This window comes from Corvus hawaiiensis, chromosome Z (genome assembly GCF_020740725.1).
Source record: "Corvus hawaiiensis isolate bCorHaw1 chromosome Z, bCorHaw1.pri.cur, whole genome shotgun sequence".
Classification (NCBI taxonomy): Eukaryota; Metazoa; Chordata; class Aves; order Passeriformes; family Corvidae; genus Corvus; species Corvus hawaiiensis.
Genome location: NC_063255.1, coordinates 15,629,354 through 15,653,415, shown reverse-complemented (window position 1 = coordinate 15,653,415; position 24,062 = coordinate 15,629,354). Strand labels below are relative to the sequence as shown.

The following is a 24,062-nucleotide window of genomic DNA, read 5'->3' as shown; positions in this document are numbered from 1 at the left end:
TTCCTGAAAGATCAGCTAGCGCACATGGCTTCTTGATCTTGTGTTGAGTGCTACATTTCTTTTACCTTCTTGGAGAAGTAATTTTTATGTGTGTTTTTTTTCCTTTTTTCCCCTTTGTTTATTTGTTTTGATTTGCTGTTTGTTTTATTTGTTGTTGTTTTGTTATGTGGCATTTTCTGTTTGTTTTGTTTTTTCCCAGAATCATTGAACTATATTGGCCACAGAAATAGGAAGCACCTGACAGAAAATCTAAGCTCAGAGGAATTGTGAATCTGGGATTGTCTGCAGCTGTTCAGGGGATGTGTGAAATGAGTCAGTGGTAATGGGCTGTTGTAGGAGCAAATTAAGGGATTCTTTTGAAGCAGGAAGATATGCAGTGAGTGTAAGTGAAGTGAAGGAGAAAGGAAATCCTGAATATTACATGATTGAGGCTTTTAGGGGACTTCTTTGTATTTTGATTCCACTGCTTAAGTGCAAGAGAGATTGCATACACTCCTGTTCAGAGCAGCTGTGTCTGGATTATGTCTGATAATCTTCTCTTGGCATAGTTTGCTTTATTAGTTTGCATTTAGTGTTGTATTTGTGAAAATAGCACATATTAAATAAAAGTAATCCCAGGGAAGCAGTCTAGTTTTTCACATCAGTCTTGCATTGTTAACTCTCTTGGCTTTCTCTTGTAAGTGTTGATTTTACCTCACATCTCAACCTAATAAAATTTCTTCTCCTGATCTTTCCTGTCTCCTGACGGGGAGATGGGAATAACTGCTGTCTCAGCACAGCTTGCAGGGGTCATAGCAAAGGGGACCCTGCTGAGGCAGGATCACCCGGTCACTGGCTCCGTTTGTCATTGTCCTGACACATGCTTCATGCCCTTTCACTTGCTCATTTTTATTGCATCCTACTTTGTCCCCAGCCCTTGCTATCTCAAGACCGATGGTTCTCTTCTAGTTTTTCTCCTCCGTGCTTCAACGTGGCTTAAGCTGTAAATTAGCCGTCACTGTATTTCAAACTGCCTGACCTGCCTTGTCCACCTGGTAATTACAATGTCAAGGATGTTAGCAGTGGGGTTCTTCCCTCATCCCTGTGCACGGTACCTGACTAGTCAGGGCATAGTGCTTTTGTGTAATTTTGCTTTTATCTTGGGGCCTGATCCACAGTAGCTATGTGAGATTTGGCTGCCAGAGGTAAATGGGAGATTGACTTGGGTGAGCTCTTGCACTGTAGAATTTCAAGTTGGCTGCTGTGTGAAATGACACTGGACGTTAGGAATGATTTTTTTTTTTTGTTTGCCTAATTGTTATCTTGTGGCTGCTCTGAAGAGTTAAAAGAGCTTGTGACATTTTTGTCAAAACAGCTGGAGTGTTGGAATACTGCTCAGAGAACTTAACTGTCCATGCCTGTACTGTCAGCAAAATTTGAGTTCCGTAACTGAACTGAACTCCGTTGACATTCAAGTGAAAGAAGCAAATAAGGGAAATGGGAATGGATGTTAATGATAACAGAAATGAAAACATGTTCATCTTGTGAAGTACTTAGAAATACCTGTACCTGCAAGCCCAGTGGGCAAGTGTCAGGAGCTTCTCTTTAAAGGATTTTTCCCTACCTTGATATAAGGGCCTCGATTCACCTCAGTGTTCTCTGTAAGATTGAATGAAGTGCCTCCAGCCTTGTGTTGTGACAGTATTCTCAAATGGTTGTAGAATTGAAAAAAAAACAAACCCTACCCATCTTTTTGTAGGTCAAAATGGTGAAGAAGAGAATTGGGCATTAGAAGTGGTAGCAGAAAAGCAGGGCTATAGCAGTAGGATATTAAAATAACATAATGATTCATTTAGAATTTGCTGTGTGACTATTATGAACTCCATTTCTGTAGTTGTCCATAGTACGGAAGCTACCAGTGTAGGTAAGTGTTGGAACAAAATAAAGTGTGTTAGAAATTTGGATAATAAGGCTAAGATAAAAGTGTTTTCTACTAAAAGAGCATTTTTGCATTGTGAGTTAAGTTTGAAGTGTATAAAGCTGTAATTGGAGAGAACTTTTAAGATTTCTAGTTTTTTCTGTTGGTCAGTAAAACCTACAAACCACGCTTTTGATGCACAGGTGATCATTTGATTTCCCATTTAAAATCCTCACTCCGTCAGCTTTGGGCAGTGTTACTGCAGGTTTTAATAAACAGTGTGGAATCTACTTTTTAAGTATTTAAGGATGATGAATTACTTGAAGCCTCCCTATATTTCTCAGTGCAATAAAGGAACGGTACAGAGATGCTTCCCAAATTTGAATAATGTCTGCTTCCTCCTTGTTCTCATGGTGTACTCTGAGCTGACTCCTTCAGTTTGGGATCTGCCAGACCAAACTTGTTAAACCTGTTATTAGCATATTCTTTTAATATGCAATAAACTGCTGCATTTAATCAAAATGCTGAAAGAACCTAGTTTTAAATTGTGACAGTCCGAGATCTAGTTGCAGCTTACACAGCAGCATTGAAAGTCCAAGCAAATTCAACTGCTTTTTTAAATCCAGGACCTTAATTCAAATTTTGACTTGAATGCATGTGAAATGCATATGTCTGATGGCAAATGGTATTCCCATAAATTTCCTGTGAAATTTCTTCCTGCATATTTTTTTTTGTGCCTTGTGGTCAAATTTTACTGTGTGTTTTGAAAAATACTTTAATCACTCATTGAAAGCTGTTCTTGTTGCTCTTCTCAGAGATGTTGAACTGGAGGGATGTGTCTAATAACTCTTTGTTGCTTTTTCTTCCTGATAATTCCCTGTGTGGTCTTGCAGACAGATAAGGAGCTGCTGTGAAAGTGTGTAGGGTCTTCACTAACTCTGCCTCTTTCTTAGGTTAAAGCTTAGTAGTTAGTACCTGGCATTTTCTTGGTGTGGAATTGTATGTAAGCAGCTTGCTGTTCTTGCCTCTTGTTTGAGAGAAAGATTTCTGGAGTCAGGAGTTTAAAAGGTTTCTCTTTAGCACTTGAATTTGGTTTTCTTTGCAGTCTTTATTTTCTGACTGTACTTCTAAAGTTTGTGAAGTAGTGAAAATTGCATTTAATATTGTTGTGTTGATCTCATCATTGTTAAATTGAGAAGTAAAATCTGCTTTACTGGTATTGTTGGCTTGTGCTTATCTGTGCATGCTTTAGCCATGTTTGCCAAGAGCTTTGCTGAAGTAATGTTTTGCTTGTATACTGTGACCTGTAAAATTTGGCAGATGCTTTCTGTGATATGGATTCCTATTCCATAGGTATATCCTGGGTGTTTGGATCAGCTCTCTTTGCATTTAGCAGGATTTCAGACAGATTTTCTTTTCTCTTAGGCCCTCCTTATACCTAATGAGGCTGCTGTGCATATTTCTTGCTTTTATTATTTGCCTTTTCACTGGCTTATGTGTCCTGCTTTGTTTTGTGTAAATGGCAAATGCCCAATTGAGCAGGAGTGAAATATGGCAGGCATTTGGAGTGGGAAACACCACTGATCATGGCCAGCTTCTCAAGTGACTGTTGCGGTTTCACTGGATACCCACTGTACTATGGCATTTTACCCTTTATTAAGACTGTCCTACCCTCGTCAAGTTGCATGTCTCAAAAAATTCCATGTGTGCACAGTTTAGATCAGTCTTTCCAAGCCGGTGCTGAATAGCAGGCATCTTTTTTTTTGCCCCAGAACTTGAACTCCTTAGGCATTTCAGACATTTGTCTGGAGTGCTCAGTGATCTGTGGGTAGCTGACCTACACGTGTGCTCCGAGTGTCACCTTGGGGGTCATACTCTGCTCCTCTTGGAGCCTCTTTTCTAATCTCTCTGGATGCATTTAAAACAAAGGTCACTGGCCTACAGACTGGTTCACTGACATGTGAATTGCAGTTTTCTAGACCTCCTGATTTTTATTACTTTCACGCTGGATTTTTAGCATTATCTTCACTTGCCAATGGGCTGGAAAGTACCTGATCTCATGGGTGCTTGCATCTTCCTGAGAATGGGGCAAATGTTTATGGGATGCCTAATGCTTTCTCACCATTAGCCGTTAAATTAGCTGGTGGGTTGGGAGGGCAGCATCCTTGTTGGTGTTTTTTCTCTATTCAGATTTTTTGTTGTATTTAACTCTCTTGCTTTTCCCTGCATTTAACTTCCTACGTCTCAGGCCACATAACCTGTGTCAATAGAGTTTATTTCTTGTATTTTACCATGGCTTTATAGCTCTTTCAGGTAGAATGACATTCAGCTCTCCTTTTCCTTGAGGAGTAGTGGCTTTTTGGTCCCCTGGAAGACCCCTAATAAATGATTCCTGAATCTGATTATGACAGTTTTGGTTCAAATTTATTCTTCTCAGTCAACTGGTAGTAATTACTCTCAATTTTATGAAATTACCCTCTCTGAAATGTCTTTTGTGTATTGCTAGGGATTGTTTTTGGACAGCCCATGTTGCATTTGATTTGATCACAGCTACTGCAGGTGACTATTAAATAATTGTTTTGTAGAAGAAAATTGGAGTGGTGATCCGAAACAGTTGTTCTGCTGCTTAACAGTTGTTGAGTTGGAATGCTGTGTGCAAGTTTTGAAAGAACTGAAGAAGTGCTGGCAGGCATATGAGCTCTCCAGCATTTCTCTGTTTAACTGTCTTTATATGAGTAATGCTATCTTCTGTGATGAGCAGACTTCAGCTAAATACATTGTGAAATACAGTATGTGCATCTATGTGTCTATTTCAGCCAGGAAGAAAGCTTCAAGTCTAATCCAGATTAAAAAAAAAAGTTAAATTGAGAAATCTCTAGTTGATAATTTCATAAAAAGATGGAAATGTGATTTACTTGGTGCATCGTAAACATCTGAGATATCCAACTCTTTGATCAGGCTTTCAAAACAGATTTCTTACTGTCCTTTTAGGTTATTTTCCCCATTATGAACTTTGAATAATTGAATAACTACGCTTCAAAATAACAAAACGTTGAGTACCTACAGATATTAGTGGTCTTTCCCTTCTTGTGTAGCGTGGAGTGCAAGAGACCAGCTGTGGCTAGAAGATCAAGTTAGATGATGAGAAGTCCTCAGTTGAGGAATTCTTTTGACTGATGCAGGTTGAACTTCTTAAGCACCATATTATGGCCTGGATTCATGTCCTGCTGTTGTGGAAAGTGGCAAGGAATTGGAGCACAGTACTGGCAGGTATGTGGCCTCTCTGATAGCTGGATGTGGGCATCCTGAAAATGAAAGGGATTGCTGCCAGCTAATGGTTGTGACTTAGTTTATGTTCCCTCTGGCGTACTGCTCTCGAGTGCACGTTCATAATTCTGTCACACAAGTTGGGGTGGGATTTGGACAGAATTTGTGCGGGAATTTGGTCCATGCATTCAACATGGAAGCACATGCTGAGAGAGTTTCAGTTCACGAAAACCCCGTGCTGAGAGAGAATTAAATTGAGGGAGTGTCAGGTATGAATAAATGTTGCCTGCTTTGTTTGCAGGATTTACTTTTGCTCGCCACACTTAAATTTGTAAAAGTGTTAATATTGCTGGACAGGGTGCATGGGGTAGAAACTGTGTTAAAGGAGTTAAAAATCCTGATTTTGTTCCCTTTTGGATTGTCTGCATCTGGTGAGTCAGAGCATTTAAAAACATAAAGAAGGTATGCTGTTTCAACAACTTTGTGCTGGCCTCGGTGTCTTGATGCTCTTCCTTGCAGTTGAGCATATGTATAAATGGAAAGTGGATTGGACTGGGATGTCTTGTCTGATGACGGGTAAGAGGAGGTGTCTTGTTCAAGATAATTTTTAGCCTAAAACTGTTGGTGAGTTTGAAAAGAAATTTGGCTTGAAGCCTTGACCGTGTCCCTTTAAGGAGTACTGGTTTCAACCTTATTACTTAAAGCTCCTGTGACTTAACTCTCTTAAATCTTTACAACCTCAATGCTCTGCTAAACAGACTCCAACATTTCCAGCATAGAGACCTAATTATTAGGTATAAAATAACTGCAGAATTACGCTTCTGAGTATTTTGTTTTCTCTGCTCAGGTCAGTGTAGTAGTACTCAGCTTAAAAACCATCATTTAAAAAAAAAAAAAAATAATATGCTTTGTCCCTTGGCTTTTGGGTTGCCCCTCTGTTCAGACAAAGTCTCACCATATAACCAGCCTGCTGTTGTCTTCAGTGGCATCTACGGAAAGGATTTTGTATCTGGAGCCAAGTGTGGTGGGCCATGAAAACCCTTCACTTTTCTGAGCCCTTGTGGCAGCACAGTGGTGCAGTCCGTATGCCAGGGATTCAGGCATGCTTGGATAAGGTGAAGGGAACTGTGGAGGAACTGCATCACCTGGAACCTGTTCTGAAGCATATGTAGGGCTTTTGTCCAACATCATTACCAAACTCCCATTTTTCTGAATACTTAAGTACTGGAAGGGCAAGGAATACAACTTTTGTAATAGCTTCTCCAACCTAAGGAAAGGCGCACCAACTTCTGCTGTTCTGGTGCTGAAGTTAGTAAGCAGCTTCAGCGTTAAAAGAAGAAATTTGTCACATGTTGTAATCAACGTAAAGCTGATGAATATGTAGATAGTGAATTTCTAGACAGAAACCTATTAGAGACATTTTTCTTTCCTAAAGACTTGTATAAACTTCAGAACAAGTTTTCAGAAAATGTCCAGAGTCCTCAGATTTTCAGTACCTGCAATTATTCACATGTAGTTACCACAGACTCTTCTGTTTCAGCAACCTCAGTCCTCTGCAAACAAAGTCCTTGTGGAGTGTTACGGCTGCAATTACACACTGGAGAGCTACAAACCCTTGTTCTGGAAATCTTTAGTAATTGTTTCTTTCTAGAGGGCCAGGAGTACCAGACACATGGTGCCAAAGTAGTTTGTCAGCTTTGTGTGAGGAAGGAATTTGACTGCTGAGTAAACTATTACATGCATTGTAGAAAACTGTCGTTCTTCTTCTGTTCCTCTTCCAAATTTCATGAGTTATTCTTCGTTGTAAGATTTCGTTAAAAGCAAGCAGGTGGTGTTCTTCAGGAGATTATTTGGCCTCTTCGTGCTTCATGTGGCTCCTCTTTGAGAGTCAGAGAGGTCATAAATTACTAGAAAGCCGAGATTGTCTTTGTTCTTGGATTTGGGATTTCTAATGCTACCAAAATCACAAAGCCATTTCGTAGATTAGTAAAGTCCTGGTTTTAAATGAAATTCTCAATATTTTGTGGTTCAGACATCCCCAACCTTTGAGTTCCTGATCTGAACCTAAATTTGTAGTGTGCTGCTTGAATTTGGCATGCAACATGGATATGGATTAGTAGGGAGGGAAAAATGGATATGAAACAGTAGTTTAATCTCAGCCTTTCCTACCTGGTATAACTTGCTGCATGTGCAGAATATTATTAGATTTTGACCTATCAAATTAAGTAAGTGGAGTCTGTGTATGCTCCATTTTAGTAGGAGATTTTTTGAGGAGATTAACTGCTTAGAAACTCCATAGTTATAAGGCCAGAATGGATTGTTGTAATCATATAATATGACCCTCTGTAGTACATAGGGGTTTTTTTATTATAACAACCTAGGGTCTAACAGAAAAAAATCAGATTCTGAACTAAAATTGATGAAGGATTTTTTACGGTTCTCAGCAGTTTTATGTTGATTATCATCATATGTGACAAATTTCTGCTTTTTATGCTGAAATGGTTTACTAGCATCAGCATCAGAACAGCAGAAGCTGGTGTGCCTTTCCTTCAGTTGAAGAAGCTATTAGGAAAGTTGTACTCCTATCTCTTCCAGTACTTAAGGATTAGGAAAAATGGAGTTTGGTAATGTCTGTTACTTGAGCAGAGGCATTTGAATGTTATATTATGACTAATCCCACTATAATGAAAAGTTTTTACGTATTTTTCCATGGTTAAAAGGAGATCAAGACATGCCGTGACCTATAAGGTCGCAGTTTTAAATCAGGATATTGTTACACTTCTGCTAGGTGGGAGGAGTGTGGTTTAACAGAGCTCGACCAACGGAACTTTTACTTCTGTTGTAAACTTGAGTTTGAGGTTACTGTTCTATATAAACCTGACACTTCAGTGTGATGATGTAGAAACGTGTTCAGGCTGTATTGGAGGAGAGCAGCACGTGACAGAAGTTTGAATATATACGGGTTAACCCTGTGTACGTACGCTTCCTGGGGGCCTGCATTGTATATTTCTTTTTTCTCATAGAATGTCGGGGAAGAGCTGGTGTTGGGGATGAAATTGGGGTTACCTGATCCTGATATGACAAGTGCTACACTTATATGAAGTAAACAATGTTAAGCATCTGAATTAGTAGTGTTGAGATAGTTTTCCAAGAGTGTGCAGACACATTGGTGTTGTAAAGCAAAGTGGGAAGCTTGTGACTAAAGTGGTGGGAAGGGGGCTCTTAGTTTAGGACTCAGAACTACCCCCCAAAAGATGAGCAGGAGTCATGAGGAGTAGGGGTTATGAGGGAAACAGAGATGATATAGGGGATGTCCTACTCTAGAAAGAGGAATAGAGGTGACTGGGAAAATTCCACTGTGGTTTGGTGATGCAAAATTGTAAAGCAGCATTAGTGTGGATAAAAGAGAACCAGCTGGGCTGAAATTGCTTTGGGAAGAGCTGATAAGGGATTTTGCTGTGATAGCACAAGAGATCTACTGCACGTAGTCCAGGATTTAAACGTGGATAAAAATCTCGTAACATGGATAGGAGCAAAGTATTTCTGGATATTCTCACTGTGAAAGACTGACTCCCCACACCAGAGAATATATGCTGTTGGTCGTGGCTGGGGTACAGAGAGCTATGTTATCTGACGGTTTCACCATCAGACAGTGACTAAAGCCACAAAATTGGTGGAGTGAACTGTAGATGTGACTTTGAGAGGCACAGAAGATGCTTCAGGGAAGTTGGACATGGAAGTGAACTTGGTTTGAATGATCACAACTGAAACTAAGTTAAGGTAAACAGATGTAGATTAGCAATTGTCAATCCTCCAGGGAAACTGAAGAGGCTTCTTGGTGAAGTGAGGAGGTTGGATACGGAGGAGGGCATGAAATTCAGGGAAGCTACAGGGGTAAATATTAGCATCTCAAATAACAGAAAAGGCTCCACCTAGGAAATTACCCCAGAGCTGATGATTCACCTGTTCATTGCGTCAGGATATGCTAAGCAAACAGAGAACCTCTGAGAGGTGTGGGCAAAAAAAGTTTGTAAAGGAAAGTGTATCTTGAGGATCCGGAAGTCCAAGGTTAAGGCAGGGGCTTCCACCTCAGCAGACAATGTGGCATCTTGCAAATGGTAGTAAAACAGGTAACACAAGGCGCTTTGGTCACACGAAAAGGGGAAACAGCCAGCCTCAACAGGGGATGGAATCAGCCTTCTGTGCATGGGCACAGGGAGTTGTGTAAAGATGGGCTGAGTATGGTCCCTGGACTATAGGAATTGTTTCTTATGAAACTGAAAATGAGGCACAGGGGTAGAAGGAAAAATTTTAATACCCTGAATTTGAGTCTGGTAATCCGTATCCCAGTGTGCTGAAACATGCAACACTTGCCAGAGAGGAATAGAGGTGATTTCTGTGGATTGGCAGGAAGATAAAGGAGATGAGTGATAAACGTGGGTAAATATGGATCTTGTCTTCAAAAGCAGGCAGGACTGTAACAATATGTAAGGTTTAAAATAAACTTTTAGGAGAGAATGATAAAAATTTTATAGACAGGTGGAAGAAGTGTGAAAGGGTGTCGTATGAAATGTGACATGGGTTTGCAAGAGGAGGATTAATCTGGGCTAGCCTCTTGTTTCTAGATGAAAGCATACATCTATTTGTACTACTGTAATATCTCGCAAATCCTGTAGCAGACTTCTTTTTAAAGAAAATTGGAATTGGCAAAAGACATGTAAAGAGTATAAGGAGCTGCCTGTAGCAGAAGCTAGTAATGTTGCAAAGACTAGTAGGGGAAGCATATAGATGTGTTCCACTTGTGTCATGGCAAGAAAAAATAAAAATGTATGTGTCAAAGGTTTTTTTTAGAAAAGTCCTAATTACACAGTAAATTTTGAAGCAAATAAATATAATGCAGGAAGGACTCAATGACCCCTGAGGAAAGTGAGAATGAAAATCAGTTGATATTCTGTAAAAAAACTATACACTTAGAGACAAGCATTTCTGAAAAATGTGAAACTTAGTGAAAGGAGATATGTTGGTGAGTCCTTGTGTCTCTGCACTATGCTGGTAAACAGAATCTGATGGGATCTGTGACTTGTGTCCATTAAAAACAACAGGAAATTAAACATGGGGTGAGGAAAAACATTGAGAGGGGGAATAATGTTGACATAAGATATAGAAGGTATACTCATGCCATTAATTAAAGTGTTGGCTGGAAGGTAGGAATGATTTTGAATGGTATAAGTGGTCCAGGTGTTGGGAGAAGCAACATTAGAGCTGGTGATCCCAAAGAACTCCTTCCATTCTTATGATCTTCACTGCACTAACTTCATTGTGATGTGAGTTACTGTTCTGACAACTAATTGCTATAGACAAACTGTATATTAAGGTAAAATTTTGATGTAGCCTTTTCCTTATTTTTAAATGTTAATAATAAGGAAAAGAACCTACATGTGAAGGAACTTGCTCATACTCTTGTTACCTAAGGCTGTTTATTTTGGTTAATGATTTTGATTCTTAGAGTATTTAACCTGGTGGATTTTCACCTTATTTTTTATGGAGGCCCAAATGCAAGCAAACAGCATGGCTTTCAGGAGGACAGTCTTGGGCAGACTCCTTGTCATTAGTAAGACCTTTTTATGGTTCAGTTCTTTGTGTACATGCTGTGTCAAAACAAAATTATTGGCAGGTGAGTGCAAATGTGTTTGTGAGGTGCAGCTCTTTTAGATGGCAATCTAACTGTCCTATTTCTGCAATTTGTGGGTGTCCTCCAGGAACCAGTATTGTCTGAGCAGTTTGTGAATGTGAAGATTAAAATCAGACTGCCAAAGGTATAGTTTGCCAACAGTGTTTTGTTATTAGATCTCCTGTTCCTGCCTGGAATCTCATTCAGTTGCACCATTACTCATACCCTAACCAGTTCTTTTACTTTTTCTTAATGCTCCCAGTCAAGCTTATTTCTGTCTCCTCTATATTGGTATTTTCTCTGTTTTGTGAAGCCAAACATAATAATATTGATTGATATTTTATGTCAATAAGATTTTATTAATATTTCAGTTTAAAATATTTTTCATGCTAGACCAATTCTCCTTCATTATTTGTGGGGAAAACGCAGGTCCTGTTTTTCCTGGAAGCCGGTGGTGGGATGATTTTGCTTAAAAAATACATATATAAAAATTTACTGAAACCACCACAAATGTGATGGTGCTTTATTTTTGTGTTTCTCTTTCGGTGAATATACTAGGCTTCTGAAGTTGAACAGTGATACTTTTTAGTATCATTTTTTATCTTGGTGCCTTTCAGGACAAGCTTGTGCTCAATCCTGCTTGACAAGTAGCCGTGTTCCAGTTGGCTGAGTGCTTGCAATCCTGTAACTTAAATCGAAACTACCAGAAAATAGACCAAGGCTGTGATTAGGTGCCAATCACTACTGGTGTGGTTAGTCAGCAACTCTTTTTCCAGGGTGCATCTTGTTTACACTAAGTCTGAACAGGGAGTGTAGAAACCTGAGTCACTGGGGAGACTGTTCAGGTGACTTTTGTTGACAGGAGAAAAGCACATGCCAAAGGACAAGCACACAAGTGGTTTTGTTCTGTTTTTTCTGCTCTTTCCTCTTTGGTACCACCGTACTTGTGTCTTCCAGCAGCTGTTACCTTGGCTGTGACCAGGCTGTGTGATTTGAGCTAATAACTCTGGCAAGATTCTAGTAATTTAAGTGGCCTTTACCTCTGTGTACAATGTCTGAGCAGAAGCTGCATGTGCTCTGTGTTTTGGAAGAAATGATTCTATAGGGAGGTGTATCTTATTTTCAAAGTAAATACGTCCCCCAACCCCCCAAACCTGAGGAAACCAATTTCTCCATTCATCTGGTTTCTGAATTACTATTAAGGGGTTTTTGTTATGTGTGGGGTTTTAAAATAATTTTTATATTTTCTCTTTGTTTTTTTTTTTCCCCCTCTGAAGCTTTTATTATAAACTAGTTGAGCTGTTGCTTTGTCATCAAGTCAGTTTACCAGCTCAGACTGTCTCCTAGCAGACTTGATACATTATCAGTCTGTCTCTTTTCCTGCCTTCTGGTGCAAGGATATGGCTTTCATTATGCATATTTCCTTAGTCTTTGGCAGCTGGAGGCATATGTGAGTTGCAGTCTGTTTTGTGTAAAATTAAGTAGCGTGGGTTTTGTTCCCTTAATCAAGGCATTTCCAATAACTTAATATATTTCTGCCACTTACTTAAAATAATGTATTTCTGAACCTTGCAGAATTTGAAAGAAGGGCGCTGAAAATTGGAAGCCTCCTTTACTACTCTGTTTAGTAGTATTTATCTTACACATTTAAGAGTTCTGTAAGATTTGATGGATTTTAATTTTTTTTCCATGATGAGGCACAGATTCAGGAGTGGGATGCTCTCTTTTCTGATCATAAAACAGTTAAAAGTTCAGGAGAAATCTGTAACCCATAAGGAACCCCTTAAGGCAGAGTGACCAAAGCACAATCTGACAGAGTATCTCTTCTGAGAGAGTCAGACACACAATAACTCACTCCAGTACATTGCACCCAAGCTGCTTTTTGACTAATAATATTAAGGCTGCAGGAGAATATTGGAGAGGCGTGGCAGCTTGGATTACTGTTTAGTTCACCTCTTGGTTGGGGAACCAGGTCGCCTGACAGAGCTGTCTGTATTGCCAGCGTCAGGAGGATTAACCTCACATAATCTCTGTGATTTGAATAAGAGATTTTGTTCCTGTCCTCACTGCTCAGTTCAAAGCAGCTGCTGAGCAGAAAATTCAGTGGATCTTCAGAAATGTGTCTGTGTTGGTCAGCCAAAAAAGGAAGAAATAGATGTTGCAAGGATTTCTTTTTAGCAACTGATTGAAGGGTTTGTAGGGTAAATGTGTATAGGTGGATTTAACTGTTCTCTGGAATCAGGGAAGTTGGCTAAAGCCTCAGTTTCCTTTTTGTTTGCTTGCAAGGTGTTCTCTTACACAAATAGTATCAAATCCATTTCTCCATCACCACACTCTGCTTCCCCAGCCTCTTGGAGACCAAACTTTGGACAAAAACAGAGTCTTGTAAGCATATCATAACAAAACTTCAGTGTGTGTTTGTTTTCCCACTTCTCAAGAAAAGTGTAACTGATCCAGACCAGTCAGTTGGAGGTGATGCTCACCTGCCTGTGCTACGTCAGGCCAAAGCTAGGAGGGATTATGCAGTCAGCTGAGATGTATGTATTTGCCCTTGAGGACTGGTGGTGGTAGTAATAAGGTACTTAGCTCTCTGCTTAGAGCCCCACAAAACTGAGGATTTTCTTTTGTATATTGTTGTTAGGGGGAGGCTCTTCAGTGTTAAAAAAGCCAGACTGTGTTTGCTGTGTCAGACAAGTAGCAAAGCATCTTGCCTCTCTCTGATAGTTTTCTTTTCCATGCAGAGTGATATGGGTTTGCTTGTGTTGTCTACTTTAAAACATCTGATACTGCTGTCAAGTGACAGCAAGTGTGTATAGCAAAATAGCTAAACTTATGAAGTGAGGTAGTTGAAGCATGCATTCCCCCTTGCTGTTGAATTCACCTGAAACTGTTGGTACCCTTAAGCCTTGATTATGTTGGGGATGAAGGAAATTTGGTGGTAGAATAGACCGTGTGAAACTCTGGTTTCTAAAATGTCACCTCTGGATCCTAAGCCTAGGGACATGCTAATTTGTAGAGTAGGTACTGTTGTATCATCATGTCATGGTCTTTTCTGGGAACTGTCTAGATGTTTGTGTGGATAAGCTATGGGCTAGTGGGCTTCTTCTGTAGCCCTTACTCTCATGATATGGTTGTTCTTAGTACAAACTCCGGCTGAAGGTGTGGAAAGAGCCCTTGGTCTTCAGGACGGAAGACATTTGATTTGGGACCCAAGTGCAAGATGTCATTGATGTCAAAGTGGTTCTTTGGGAATTCCAGCATCTAATTTGAGCAGTGGGACTGTCAGATTTACTGAAACAACTGATGTTTTGGGAGCAATGATTTGCATATCTGACTGGCTTTGTCATCGTGCTGGTAGGGGGAGAGGCAGTAACCAGAAGGCAAACATCTGTGAGACAGCAAAAAGGGTCTCTGGTATCTTGCTTGTGAATATTCTTGTGTTACTTGGCTGTGGTTCTTCGTGGAGAAATAGGACAGGAGAACTGACAATTCAGAGCCTTTTCTCGTTGAAGAAAACCATCTGAAGACAGTTTGAATGCTCCACTTTGCTCGGGCAAATGCTTGTTGAGGTGACAGCTAGGAGCAAAGTGAAGTTTCAGGTAGACATTAACATGTCTGTGGAAAGATTATGAAGGAGCAAAGCACAATTCTGAATAAGCATCTGAGGATGCTGACTCTTGCCTTGCAAGAATTAACTTGTCAGTTTGCACTGAGATTGTGATTGTTGCCAGCTTAGTTGAAAAGGTGAGTAACGAGGTGAAGGGCTCCCTGCAGAGCAGCGTGCAGGCTGGATGCACCTTTTACTCCAGCACTGGCTGTGGGGCTCCTGAGAGCTGGAGCACATATTTTCTGCACAGCCTTTAAGGACAATAATGAGATGCATTGTGGGAGGCTGTCATTTCAGCAAGTCCCAAAGTGGACAAAAGATGGCTTATGATTCTCAGTTATTGTTCTAAGTACCTGAAAGATGACTTGAACTCACGGAGTTTTTCTGTTTTGTGCTGGTTGGAGAAGTGTCCTGGACAACCTGCCAGCCATCTGAACTGGGGGACCATGCATGCAGGAGAAAGGGGGATAGATACACTCTGGAAGACTGGAAGAGCATCTGCAGTGATGGGAATTTCTGGAACAGTGTTCTGGTGTTGGGAGTTCCTCTCCTCTCTTCAAGTGCCACTTCCTCCTTCTCTCTCCTGCTCAGCATTTCACCACACAGGCTGCCTGGATGTAGAAGCTTCTGCACTTTTTCTGGTTCCAAGTACATTTCATGTAAAAACTGGAAAATATTTAATGGGCTTTTGACACTCTGGATTCACTGGCAGTGCAAATCTGTTTCAGGAGGTTTTAAGGTTCAAGACCTGCACGTTCCTACTTTCTTTACCGCTTCCGGCATCTGATTCCAGCTTTCTTGGCTGTATGGTTCATGAATACACTTCTGTTTTTACCCCTCCCAGAGAGAAGAAACAGTATTGTCAAGCTTATTTCAGCTGCTCTTTATCTGAATCAATTGAAAGCTTCCTATTGCCTTTCAGGAAGCTTTTTCTGGGATCAGCTGTAAGTAAACTTCTTGCAGCCTCTGTTGCAAAGCAGAAGTTTCACTAAGTGCTAATGTTTAATGTAATAAAGATTTGAGCTGTGGTTTACCAAATAGCTTATCAATGTTTTAAGCATTTTATTGTTATGATCTCCTGAGGCTTTTTTGGATAAAATGATCTGCATGTTTTGAAATGCTGGATTCCTTTCTCAGTGATGAATGGTCATGGTGTATTGTATATATTTTGCCAGTGTTCTGTGCTAGATTTTTAGTAAAATCAATGTATTTACTTAGAAGTTCAGAGATGAGGGTACTTCGAGGTTTTGGGACCTGTTGTTTTGTGAGTCTCCTCCCTCTTTTCCTCTCTGTGAACCCTATCCTAGTTGTTCTACTTCAGATATTGTTTTCAAACCAACAAAAACAGACTGACCTTGCATCCTGATACTACTTTCCTGAGAAATGCTGGTGTAAGAATTCGGAAGAGGAATCTGATATCTATGTGAAGGAAGGAATCAGTTGCAGACCTCTTTAATTTTCCCTTTGCATTTAGTCCCCTGTGGCCGTTGCTTTCTACAAATTGCATACATAGTTTAAGTTCCGTTTTTCCTGTTCTGTAGTTCCCTAGTAAAACTCAGTTTGTGTTTTGAATACATTTCATTTTTCTGTCCAAAACTCTGTTCACATCTCCAATCCCCATATCGTCTGCAGCACGACTTTAATTTTTTTTTTTTTAATTGCTGTAGTGTTTTCATCACCTGTGAGTTTCTGTTGCTGACATAGTTCAAGGAGTATTTCAGGCAGGTGAGTTCCTGAGCTATGCAACAAACAAGAATACATATGAAACCCTTCAGTTCAGGAAGTTGAAAACCTGTGTGATGTCAAGTCAGTGTGTCAAATCAGATCTGGTAACAGATTAACCTGTAAACAAGACCCAGATGTGTCTCTTAACTGTCTAAATCAATTTTGTCATTGAAAGTGTTTAGAAGTCTACTTACATTAACTGCCTAGTACATTAAACCTGAATAGAAAGTAAATTGTCACCCCTTCTGTCGCATAAAATACATTTTAGAGAAGTAGACCCCTTTAAAAGAAGGATACTTGTGCTGATGAGGATTGAGTTTTATTATGAAATAACCCCCACAGTTAAACAACTCTTGCCAAAGGATTTGCAAAGTTTATCTGCTCCTCCAGGTATGCTGTGAGAATGTGGGGAATATGTGCAAATACCAGAAAGAGTTTCCTACACAGTTTTTTAATTTGTTCTGTTTACATTATCTAGTAACTTTGATAGGGATGCAAGAAATGAAACACAAGCTCTGATGCAAGCTGAGCTGTGCTCTATACACTTACAAAGTTTTATGCAAAAGCTGAGCTGAAAAGTGACAATATTTGCAGGAGGCATGAAATTACCTGCTTCACTAAGGGGATCAGACTGGATGTCTGAGCAGAATAGCTACAGGTGTCTTTCATTTTATAACTGGATCAGCACAGTGCATTAACTGTGGGTTTGCTCAGGTTTGTGTAGATTTGCCATCATGCTGTCCTGCCAGTGCTCCGAAGTTTATGTGTGTGAAATACTGGGGAATAGTCCAGATATTGAGTCACTGTGCTGTGTTGCTCTGATGTTCATGGGCTATGGCAGTAATAGAGATTTAGACAAGACTATTATATATATAGATACATTTACATATATAGCTTTTACGTATAAAAGCTAGGCATTTTCTGCTTAGATTTCGATACTTTGCTTGCCAAAGTTCATCCCATACAAGTGAAAATTCTGTCAAGAAACAAATGTTGGGGTCAAGTTTAGTAATGAGAGCCAGGCAGCAATATCCCTTTGGGACTGATCTGTCAGCCCCAAGTTATGGAGTGTCTGGACTAGGGAGGGGAGCAAGTGGGATGCTATCTTTCTGCAGGTTGTGACTCTTGTGTGTGTGTGAGGCGTGGATCTTAACTGACTGTAGAATTTACAGAGGAACAGGGAAGCATCTAGTGAGGTTTGGCAGTGTGGGGAGTCGCTGGGATGTGTACTTTATGTAGTGCTTTCCTGGAAATCCTCTATGAAATGGTGCTGAACCTTGAATGGGAGTATTGAGTATGTGTCTCCTTAGCACAGAGATGTGGAAAACCCTGCAAGCAGTCACATGTCCCAGCTGCTATCAGTCACTGTCCAGTGGGCAGGAAGGGTGGAGTGGCTGGTAGAAAGCTGTTTGTTGGAAACTGTATTGTAAATCAAATAAACGTAGTAGTTTTGTGTTTACCCTCTGGACAGGGTAATAAATCTGCAGATCATCTGATCAGGAAGATGTTAATTCATGTGAATTAGGAAGAATTCTAATTCATTTTCAAGACATCTGGCAATACAGAAATCTCTTGGGTAGATCAATTTGCTATCACAGACTACAGATTAGAATCTCTCTTTTGCCCACCCCCTTCCTGAGAAGAATCCTTGAGTAATGGCTGGTTGCTGAAGGGAACCTTTCCTTTGTTTGATGTGGTTCCCAAGGCCTTGGGAAGGGCAAGTCGATCTGTCCTGTGGGCATTCAGAGTGGTCAAACTGAAGAAAGTTCTTTGCTACATGATTGAAAACTGCAATATATTAACTCTGCTTTGTGGTATGTTGTTTTGTTTTTTGTGGTTTTTTTTCCATTTCTACGAACTATTAAAAATTAATGAACTCATATCACGTCTATTCCATTTATTCTGGACTAGTTATTAAAGCAGTTCGATCCCTCGGTTCAGTTGAGGTAACCTTGGATATCTGGGTTCCTGCACAGTTGTCTCAATCAGAGAGGTAATGGGTTTTGAACAACCGTTTCAAGTACTAAGTCAGAAAAATTCTGTCCTTAGATGCAACCTCAGTTCTTTGGATACTGTTGAAAATCTGCACTATATTCCTTCTCTTTGCCAGTTACCAAGCAGAGTGGCATTTCACACTGGCTCTTCTTTCTTCTGGCAGCAGAGCAGTTCTCCGATCAGCCCAGCCCTCCTTTCACATGAAGCAATTACAGAATGTTATCCCCTGTGTACTGTGAATTCAGTCTCAGCTTTTAAGACTGTTGGTCCATGAAGGTACCCACTGTGCTTCCCTTATGTCATTCTCAAAGAGAATACACTGAGGCATAAAGTACTCTCTTCCCTGCTTGAGTGGAACAATGTTTCTATGTAAACCAGTAGTTTGTTTTGCCTGGCAGAAAAACAAAATATGAAGTAATGGATGTGACTTAGGTCCTGTGTCTCTCAGTGGCCCTTGAGGCTGTAGGAGCCTTGCCTGCAGTAACCACCCCAGCTCCGCAGGGCTCTGCTGGGAGAAGTTAGAGCCCAAGCAGACCCTGCTCTGGGCTCTGCAGTTATAGCAGAAGCTGTTGAGGTGCTGCTGAGTGCTGGTGGGTCCCTGGGGCCTCCTGTGCAATTGTCCTTCCTCTGAGGTAGGTCAGGGAAATCTCTTCCTTCTGAGCATAATTTAACTCTGAATGTATGAGAATGCAGTGGAGCCTTTCTTTTTATGCCTGTCTCAGGCTGGAAATACCAAGATGGCTGTGTCACACTGAATCTTTGTAACAGACTTGGGAAACGACTAAACTGCTGTTTTATCCAGCTTTTCCTTTCTTAGTAATTGTGAAGGGAGGTGAAGAGTTTCATGGCACGGTCTGTACTGCTTTTCTACTATGGCACTTGCAGTTGCGGTTAATGGCATAACTGATGCTGCTGGGCTTTAATAGGGATCATGTGAAACAAAACAGTGACTGAGTTAAAATCACAGGTGAGGTCACTTCATGGCCTCGGCTTCCTCCAGCCTGGAGCACCTTTTGGGTTCAAGTAGGGGAGAAGAAAAGGGTTCCTCACCCTCAGGTGGAAGATGAGAGTGTGCAGAGTCTGAGCACGTTTTGATTTCCAGAGGAGGGAAAGAGGTTGTGGAGTCTGCCTCACTGGAGATTTTCAAGAGCCCTCTGGACACAATCCTGTGCTATGTGCTCTGGGATGACCCTGCTTGAGCAGGGAGGTTGGATCAGATGACCCTTTGCGGTCCCTTCCAACCTGACCCATTCTGTGATTCTGTGAAAGGTCCTTGTGGGTCAGGGTGGGATCTCCAGGGACAGAGCAGTCCTTGTTAAAAGTGCCAGTCTTGAGCCACTTGCCACCCTGTCATGGATTTTATCAATAACTTCCAAGAAGTGAGTGGGAGGTGTTGAGTTTCTGGCTCTGCCATGAGGCACTTGTGCTATAGTTGCTAGTTCAGGGTTCAGGCAGCAAAATTGTTTCCAAAGGCTCAGTTAGAGAAAGTGTAACACATGTGAAGGGCTGCAGCACTGCCTAATCATTGCATCGTTCCCAGAAGGGTTCCCCTGCCTTCTATGTGCCTGCTGGAGGCTGCACAGGCTGTGAATTCGGTGTTTTGAGCTAGCCTTGGGTAGTATCAGCAGCCTGCTGTGGTCTCTTATTTCTGTTGTTTAAGCAACCTTTGCACCCAGTGCTACATGTCACTGTACACTGAAGTCTGAGCACCTGGAAAAGGTGAGAAAAGCAGAGTGAAATGGAAATATGTATTGATTCTGCTGTTCAGCTGGGAAAGTTACTGTAGAAGTTAGGGTGCACTCGAAAACACATTAATACTGCATTTGTGTTTCACAGGGAGGAGGAAGATATTTTTCAAATAGCTGATCAGGAAAATGCTTTTCGAATGCTCTGCTTTCAGCATTGCATTTCTTTTTAAAAGCGGTAATTAAAACTGCACCTTTCCATTCTTCTAATTTCTCCCACAGCCCCTCCTCCATGGCACTTTATTGTCCCCTGCGAAGGGATGTAGGTTTTGTTCTAGTGTGGGGAGTGATCGGGTAGTAAGTCATGTGCTGGATTTAGTTAGAATGTAATCTTTTGGCCATCTGCTCAGGCACTCCCTGTGTTGCATTCCTCTCACTTGCAAGCGTTAAAGGTGATTTGGGATGTGCAGGTGTTCGGTTCCCTTTTAACTTAGTATGACTGTGTGAGGAGGTTTGAGCAGGATGTTTTCTGAGCCTTGCAGTAATTTGTCATGCTTAATTTTAATTGTCTTACTGGTGTGTGTAGCACCTGCTCAGGAAAAAATACTATCATTCAAACTATTCGAAAAATATGTGGATAAGGCTTTCTCCTTAGAAGTGAGTTTAAGAATACTCTGATGTATGCTCTGCTATTGTTTTTTCATCCTCCACAGTGACTCTGGTCCTTTTTTTTTTTGCAATTCCTGGCTTTTATTTTCCTTTCCTAGTCTTTAGGAGTTTATCTGATCCTCTAGTCCTTTGTAAGTGAAGGCTGTAAAGCATCTGGAGTCTTGCTGTGGCTTTTACTAAATTTTATTTTATTTTGCTTTTTTAAGTTGCAGGCAAGACTTAAACTTAATTTTTTTTTTGTCTCTTTATTAGAGTAATGCCAAAATGGTGAGAGATGCTCAGAGGGAAAAAAATCTCTGGATGAATTTAATATTTACATCAAGTTTTTTCTACTTTCTAAGAGCTCCTTGGAATAGCTGTATCTCTGATACGCTCAAGTCTTTTTTGGAGATTAAGTGAATCTTCCTGTGCAGAGAGATCAGGTGCATTCCTGTGCATCTGTTTCATGAAGTGCTTGCACATGGCAGTGCAAAGCACTAGGTCTTGCCTTCCTTTCTAATTTGGTATAATTTTCATTCCCTCCCTTGTATCCTGCTTGTCCTGTGCAGTGGCACAGGATTGGCATAGTTGGATGTTTGCATCTGAATGGATGGACTTTGTGTGCTGCCCAGTTTGCTGAGAGAAGCTATTTGAAACTGAACAGAACTTGACATCTCCAGCTGGTTTAAAAATGCTCCTTTCCCAGAGACTAGGAGTACTGTGGGATAACTGGGAGTGAGTCAGGAAATACCTCATCTAGATCATTAACTTACATTATGTTAGGTTTTTGCTTTGTGGCAATGCAGGAGCGACTGTACCTGTAAAACCTGGTGTTGTTGGGTGCTCTAGAGAATGGTTTCGTTTTGTGGTACAGGTTTTATATTACAAAAATGAGATTTTATATTATAAAAATGTACTGTTACACATGGCTTGATTTCAAAGTACTGTCGTACTTCATCATGTAGCAATGACTTTTCAGCCTTTGCTGTAATGCTGACTAATTGGTGCATCAGGCTTCTGTAGAGCTTCATAACACCTTTGAGTCCTTCCTTGAGTGCTTGGCATAGAGGAGCTCTAACCAGAGAGAAGGAACGGGTGTAGACAAGTTTTCCTAGTAGTGCTCTTTTGGAAAGCTGTGGTCCTTCATGGCATGGTTCATGGTCTTCAGTGCAATGCATCTGACCTGCAAATTCCCTGGGCTGGCAAACAGGCTGGGCCTTAGCCATGCCTAGAAGCCCATTCCAGCTCTGAACTCCCAGAAATTCAAGCTCTTATATGGGAAATCCTGCAGTCTCCCAGCCAGTCCTGGGAGATGTTCTGGGAGCTGCATCATTGCAATGCTTTCTGCACCCCTAGGAAATGCTTTCCTGTGGGGCTAACAAAACAAAACCATGTCCAAGTCACTTTTCATGGGAACTTTCTGGACATGCTGTGCAGGCTTGCAGATAGAGTGAAAGAATTACTGGTGAGATGAGACTCCCAGGTTTGCGATTCAGCCCTTAGTTATAAGCTCCGTTTCTGTGGCTAAAGGTGTGATTTGTTACATGCAGTTTTTCTAGAGGTCTGGTGCTCATTCCGGGGAGTTACTAAAGATTCCATTTTTGTCACGTGAGTCTGTAGGAGGCTTCAGATCTTTGTTTAGTCTGGCTGCTTCGCTGGGATATCCTTGTTGCTTCAAGCCCCGAGACAGCTCTTGCTGAAGCCCCACACAGACACCCCTCTCAGCTGTCGAGGCAGTGCAAGGCTTGCTGCCTTTCATCCAAGGAACCTCTGAATATTTAGAGGCTGTGACTGCAATGTACAAACGGCATCTTTCTCTTAGTTTGCCTATTACCGCTGCTGAGGCTGTCTTTTCTCTGTGTTTAGGAGCCAGTGGCCCACTCCAGCTGCCTTTTTAGCAAATAATACCAAATTTCTGCAGTGGGGTTACCTGTGCTTCCCTGCTAACAGTAGTGGAGCTGAAGCTTCCTGTGTGTCCCCTGCCCTCCTTTGCCTTTTCTTCCCCTAGCACATGCACTTCTTTGTCTCCTGCCTCTTGCAAAGGAGGGGAGAGGGGAGGTTCACAGATAAGCTGGTGCCTGCCCACTCCAGGGCAGTATTTCATGAAATGTCTGCTTTTGTGTGGTATGCAGAGGAGCCTAGAAAGTGGGTAGATTGTCCTGCATATTTCTCAAAGGTTAAACAGACTGATTTGGAGATTAAAAGGCATCTGTATCTTCAGTCAGCAAGAACACTGGCCCACACTATTGTATGTTTTGCTTGCACCGTTAGGTTTAGCGTCAGGAATGCTTCAGGCCCTGAATCTGGGAAAAAAGGAACCAACTTATTTTGGACCTAAAGGCTTGTTGGCCTTGTCAGTCTAGGTGAAAACTATAGCCCTTTTAAAAGTACAGTTTGTACTGTACCTGGTACAGCATTTTCCTTCTTGCAAACACCTACCTGGACTGTAAATGCTCACAAAGGAGAATTTCTCAAATAGCAAGACTGTTCTCCATCATCACACTCCCTTGCAGCTCTGCGTGTAACTGTGTCAGGGCATTTTTTTTAAATTTAAGTTTTTGATGTTTCTTTCTAGAACTTTTATCTTGTGAGTTGGACACTATGAACCTCTAATAAGTATTGGCAGCTCTGTTTTCTGAAGGAAACTTCACTGCACCAGCTTTTAAGTATTTTTGCTCTCTGGTATATCTTGCTTCCTAGCTTGTTAAATATGTTTTCATCTTAGTGTTAGTTTTCCAGTGGGGAAACTAGCTGGAGCCTAGAGATGTCTTCTCTTAGTGCTTACACTTAGCAATTCTAGTGAGGATATGAGCTTGCAAAAGGGAAATGTAAACAAAATCTCCCCTAGGTAGACATGGACCTTCTCCATCTGGTGAGATAAGAGCCAATACTGTTTTATGTTTTAACAATTCTATTTTTATGTATAAATACTGTCCTGGAATTAAATTAACAGAGTAGAGCTTGTAAAAATGACATTTGAGTTTACACTGCTGTTTGTTTGGCTTATTTAATTTAATTGACAGTGTCACAATGTAGAGTTACTTATGGAGCTGCTATTCTGGCTTGATTATTTTCAATTTGTGGTTGAAAGTCTGCTATACAGCGTTAGGAGAATTTCTTTGTATACAAAGAAATGTTTCTTTCTTCTAGAGTGTTTATAAGTAACTTTGTAAGTGAGGTGGTATGAAATGACCTCTTGCTAGGCAGCAGTAACTTCTGGTTGCAAAGGACGGATTTTGAGATTGCTTTGCATTAACCATATCACACTGCTTTCCAAACATTAAGCCTGTGATTGTTTTTTAAATGCATCACTTTCAAGAGGTGCCATCGGGTACAAAGGACTTTTTGTCTCCAGATCTGTTTAACTGAGTGTGGATTTCCAGCTGCCAGGACTGTGCAGGGGATGTTGGCCAGTTAATATGATGCACTGTGATGCTTTAACTCAAAGGAGACTGTAGCAGGACAAAATCACTAACAGCCTCTTATTTTGTTCTTTTCCTTTTTTCTCTTTACAGTAAAAAAAGCTAAACTCCATGGACCACCAGGTAAGCCATGCTCTCCTGCTTG

At 40.9% G+C, this 24,062-nt stretch overlaps 1 protein-coding gene across 14 annotated transcripts in view; it reads left to right on the top strand.

Annotated features, from left to right (window-relative positions):
• UNC13B (unc-13 homolog B) overlaps nucleotides 1-24,062 on the top strand; it is a 213,406-nt gene that overhangs the window by 2,303 nt on the left and 187,041 nt on the right. For all 14 annotated transcript variants that reach the window (XM_048290580.1, XM_048290582.1, XM_048290583.1 and 11 more), the window contains exon 2: nucleotides 24,011-24,040. In XM_048290580.1, the coding sequence (XP_048146537.1) occupies nucleotides 24,011-24,040 (30 nt within the window). The remainder of the gene's footprint in view (nucleotides 1-24,010; nucleotides 24,041-24,062) is intronic.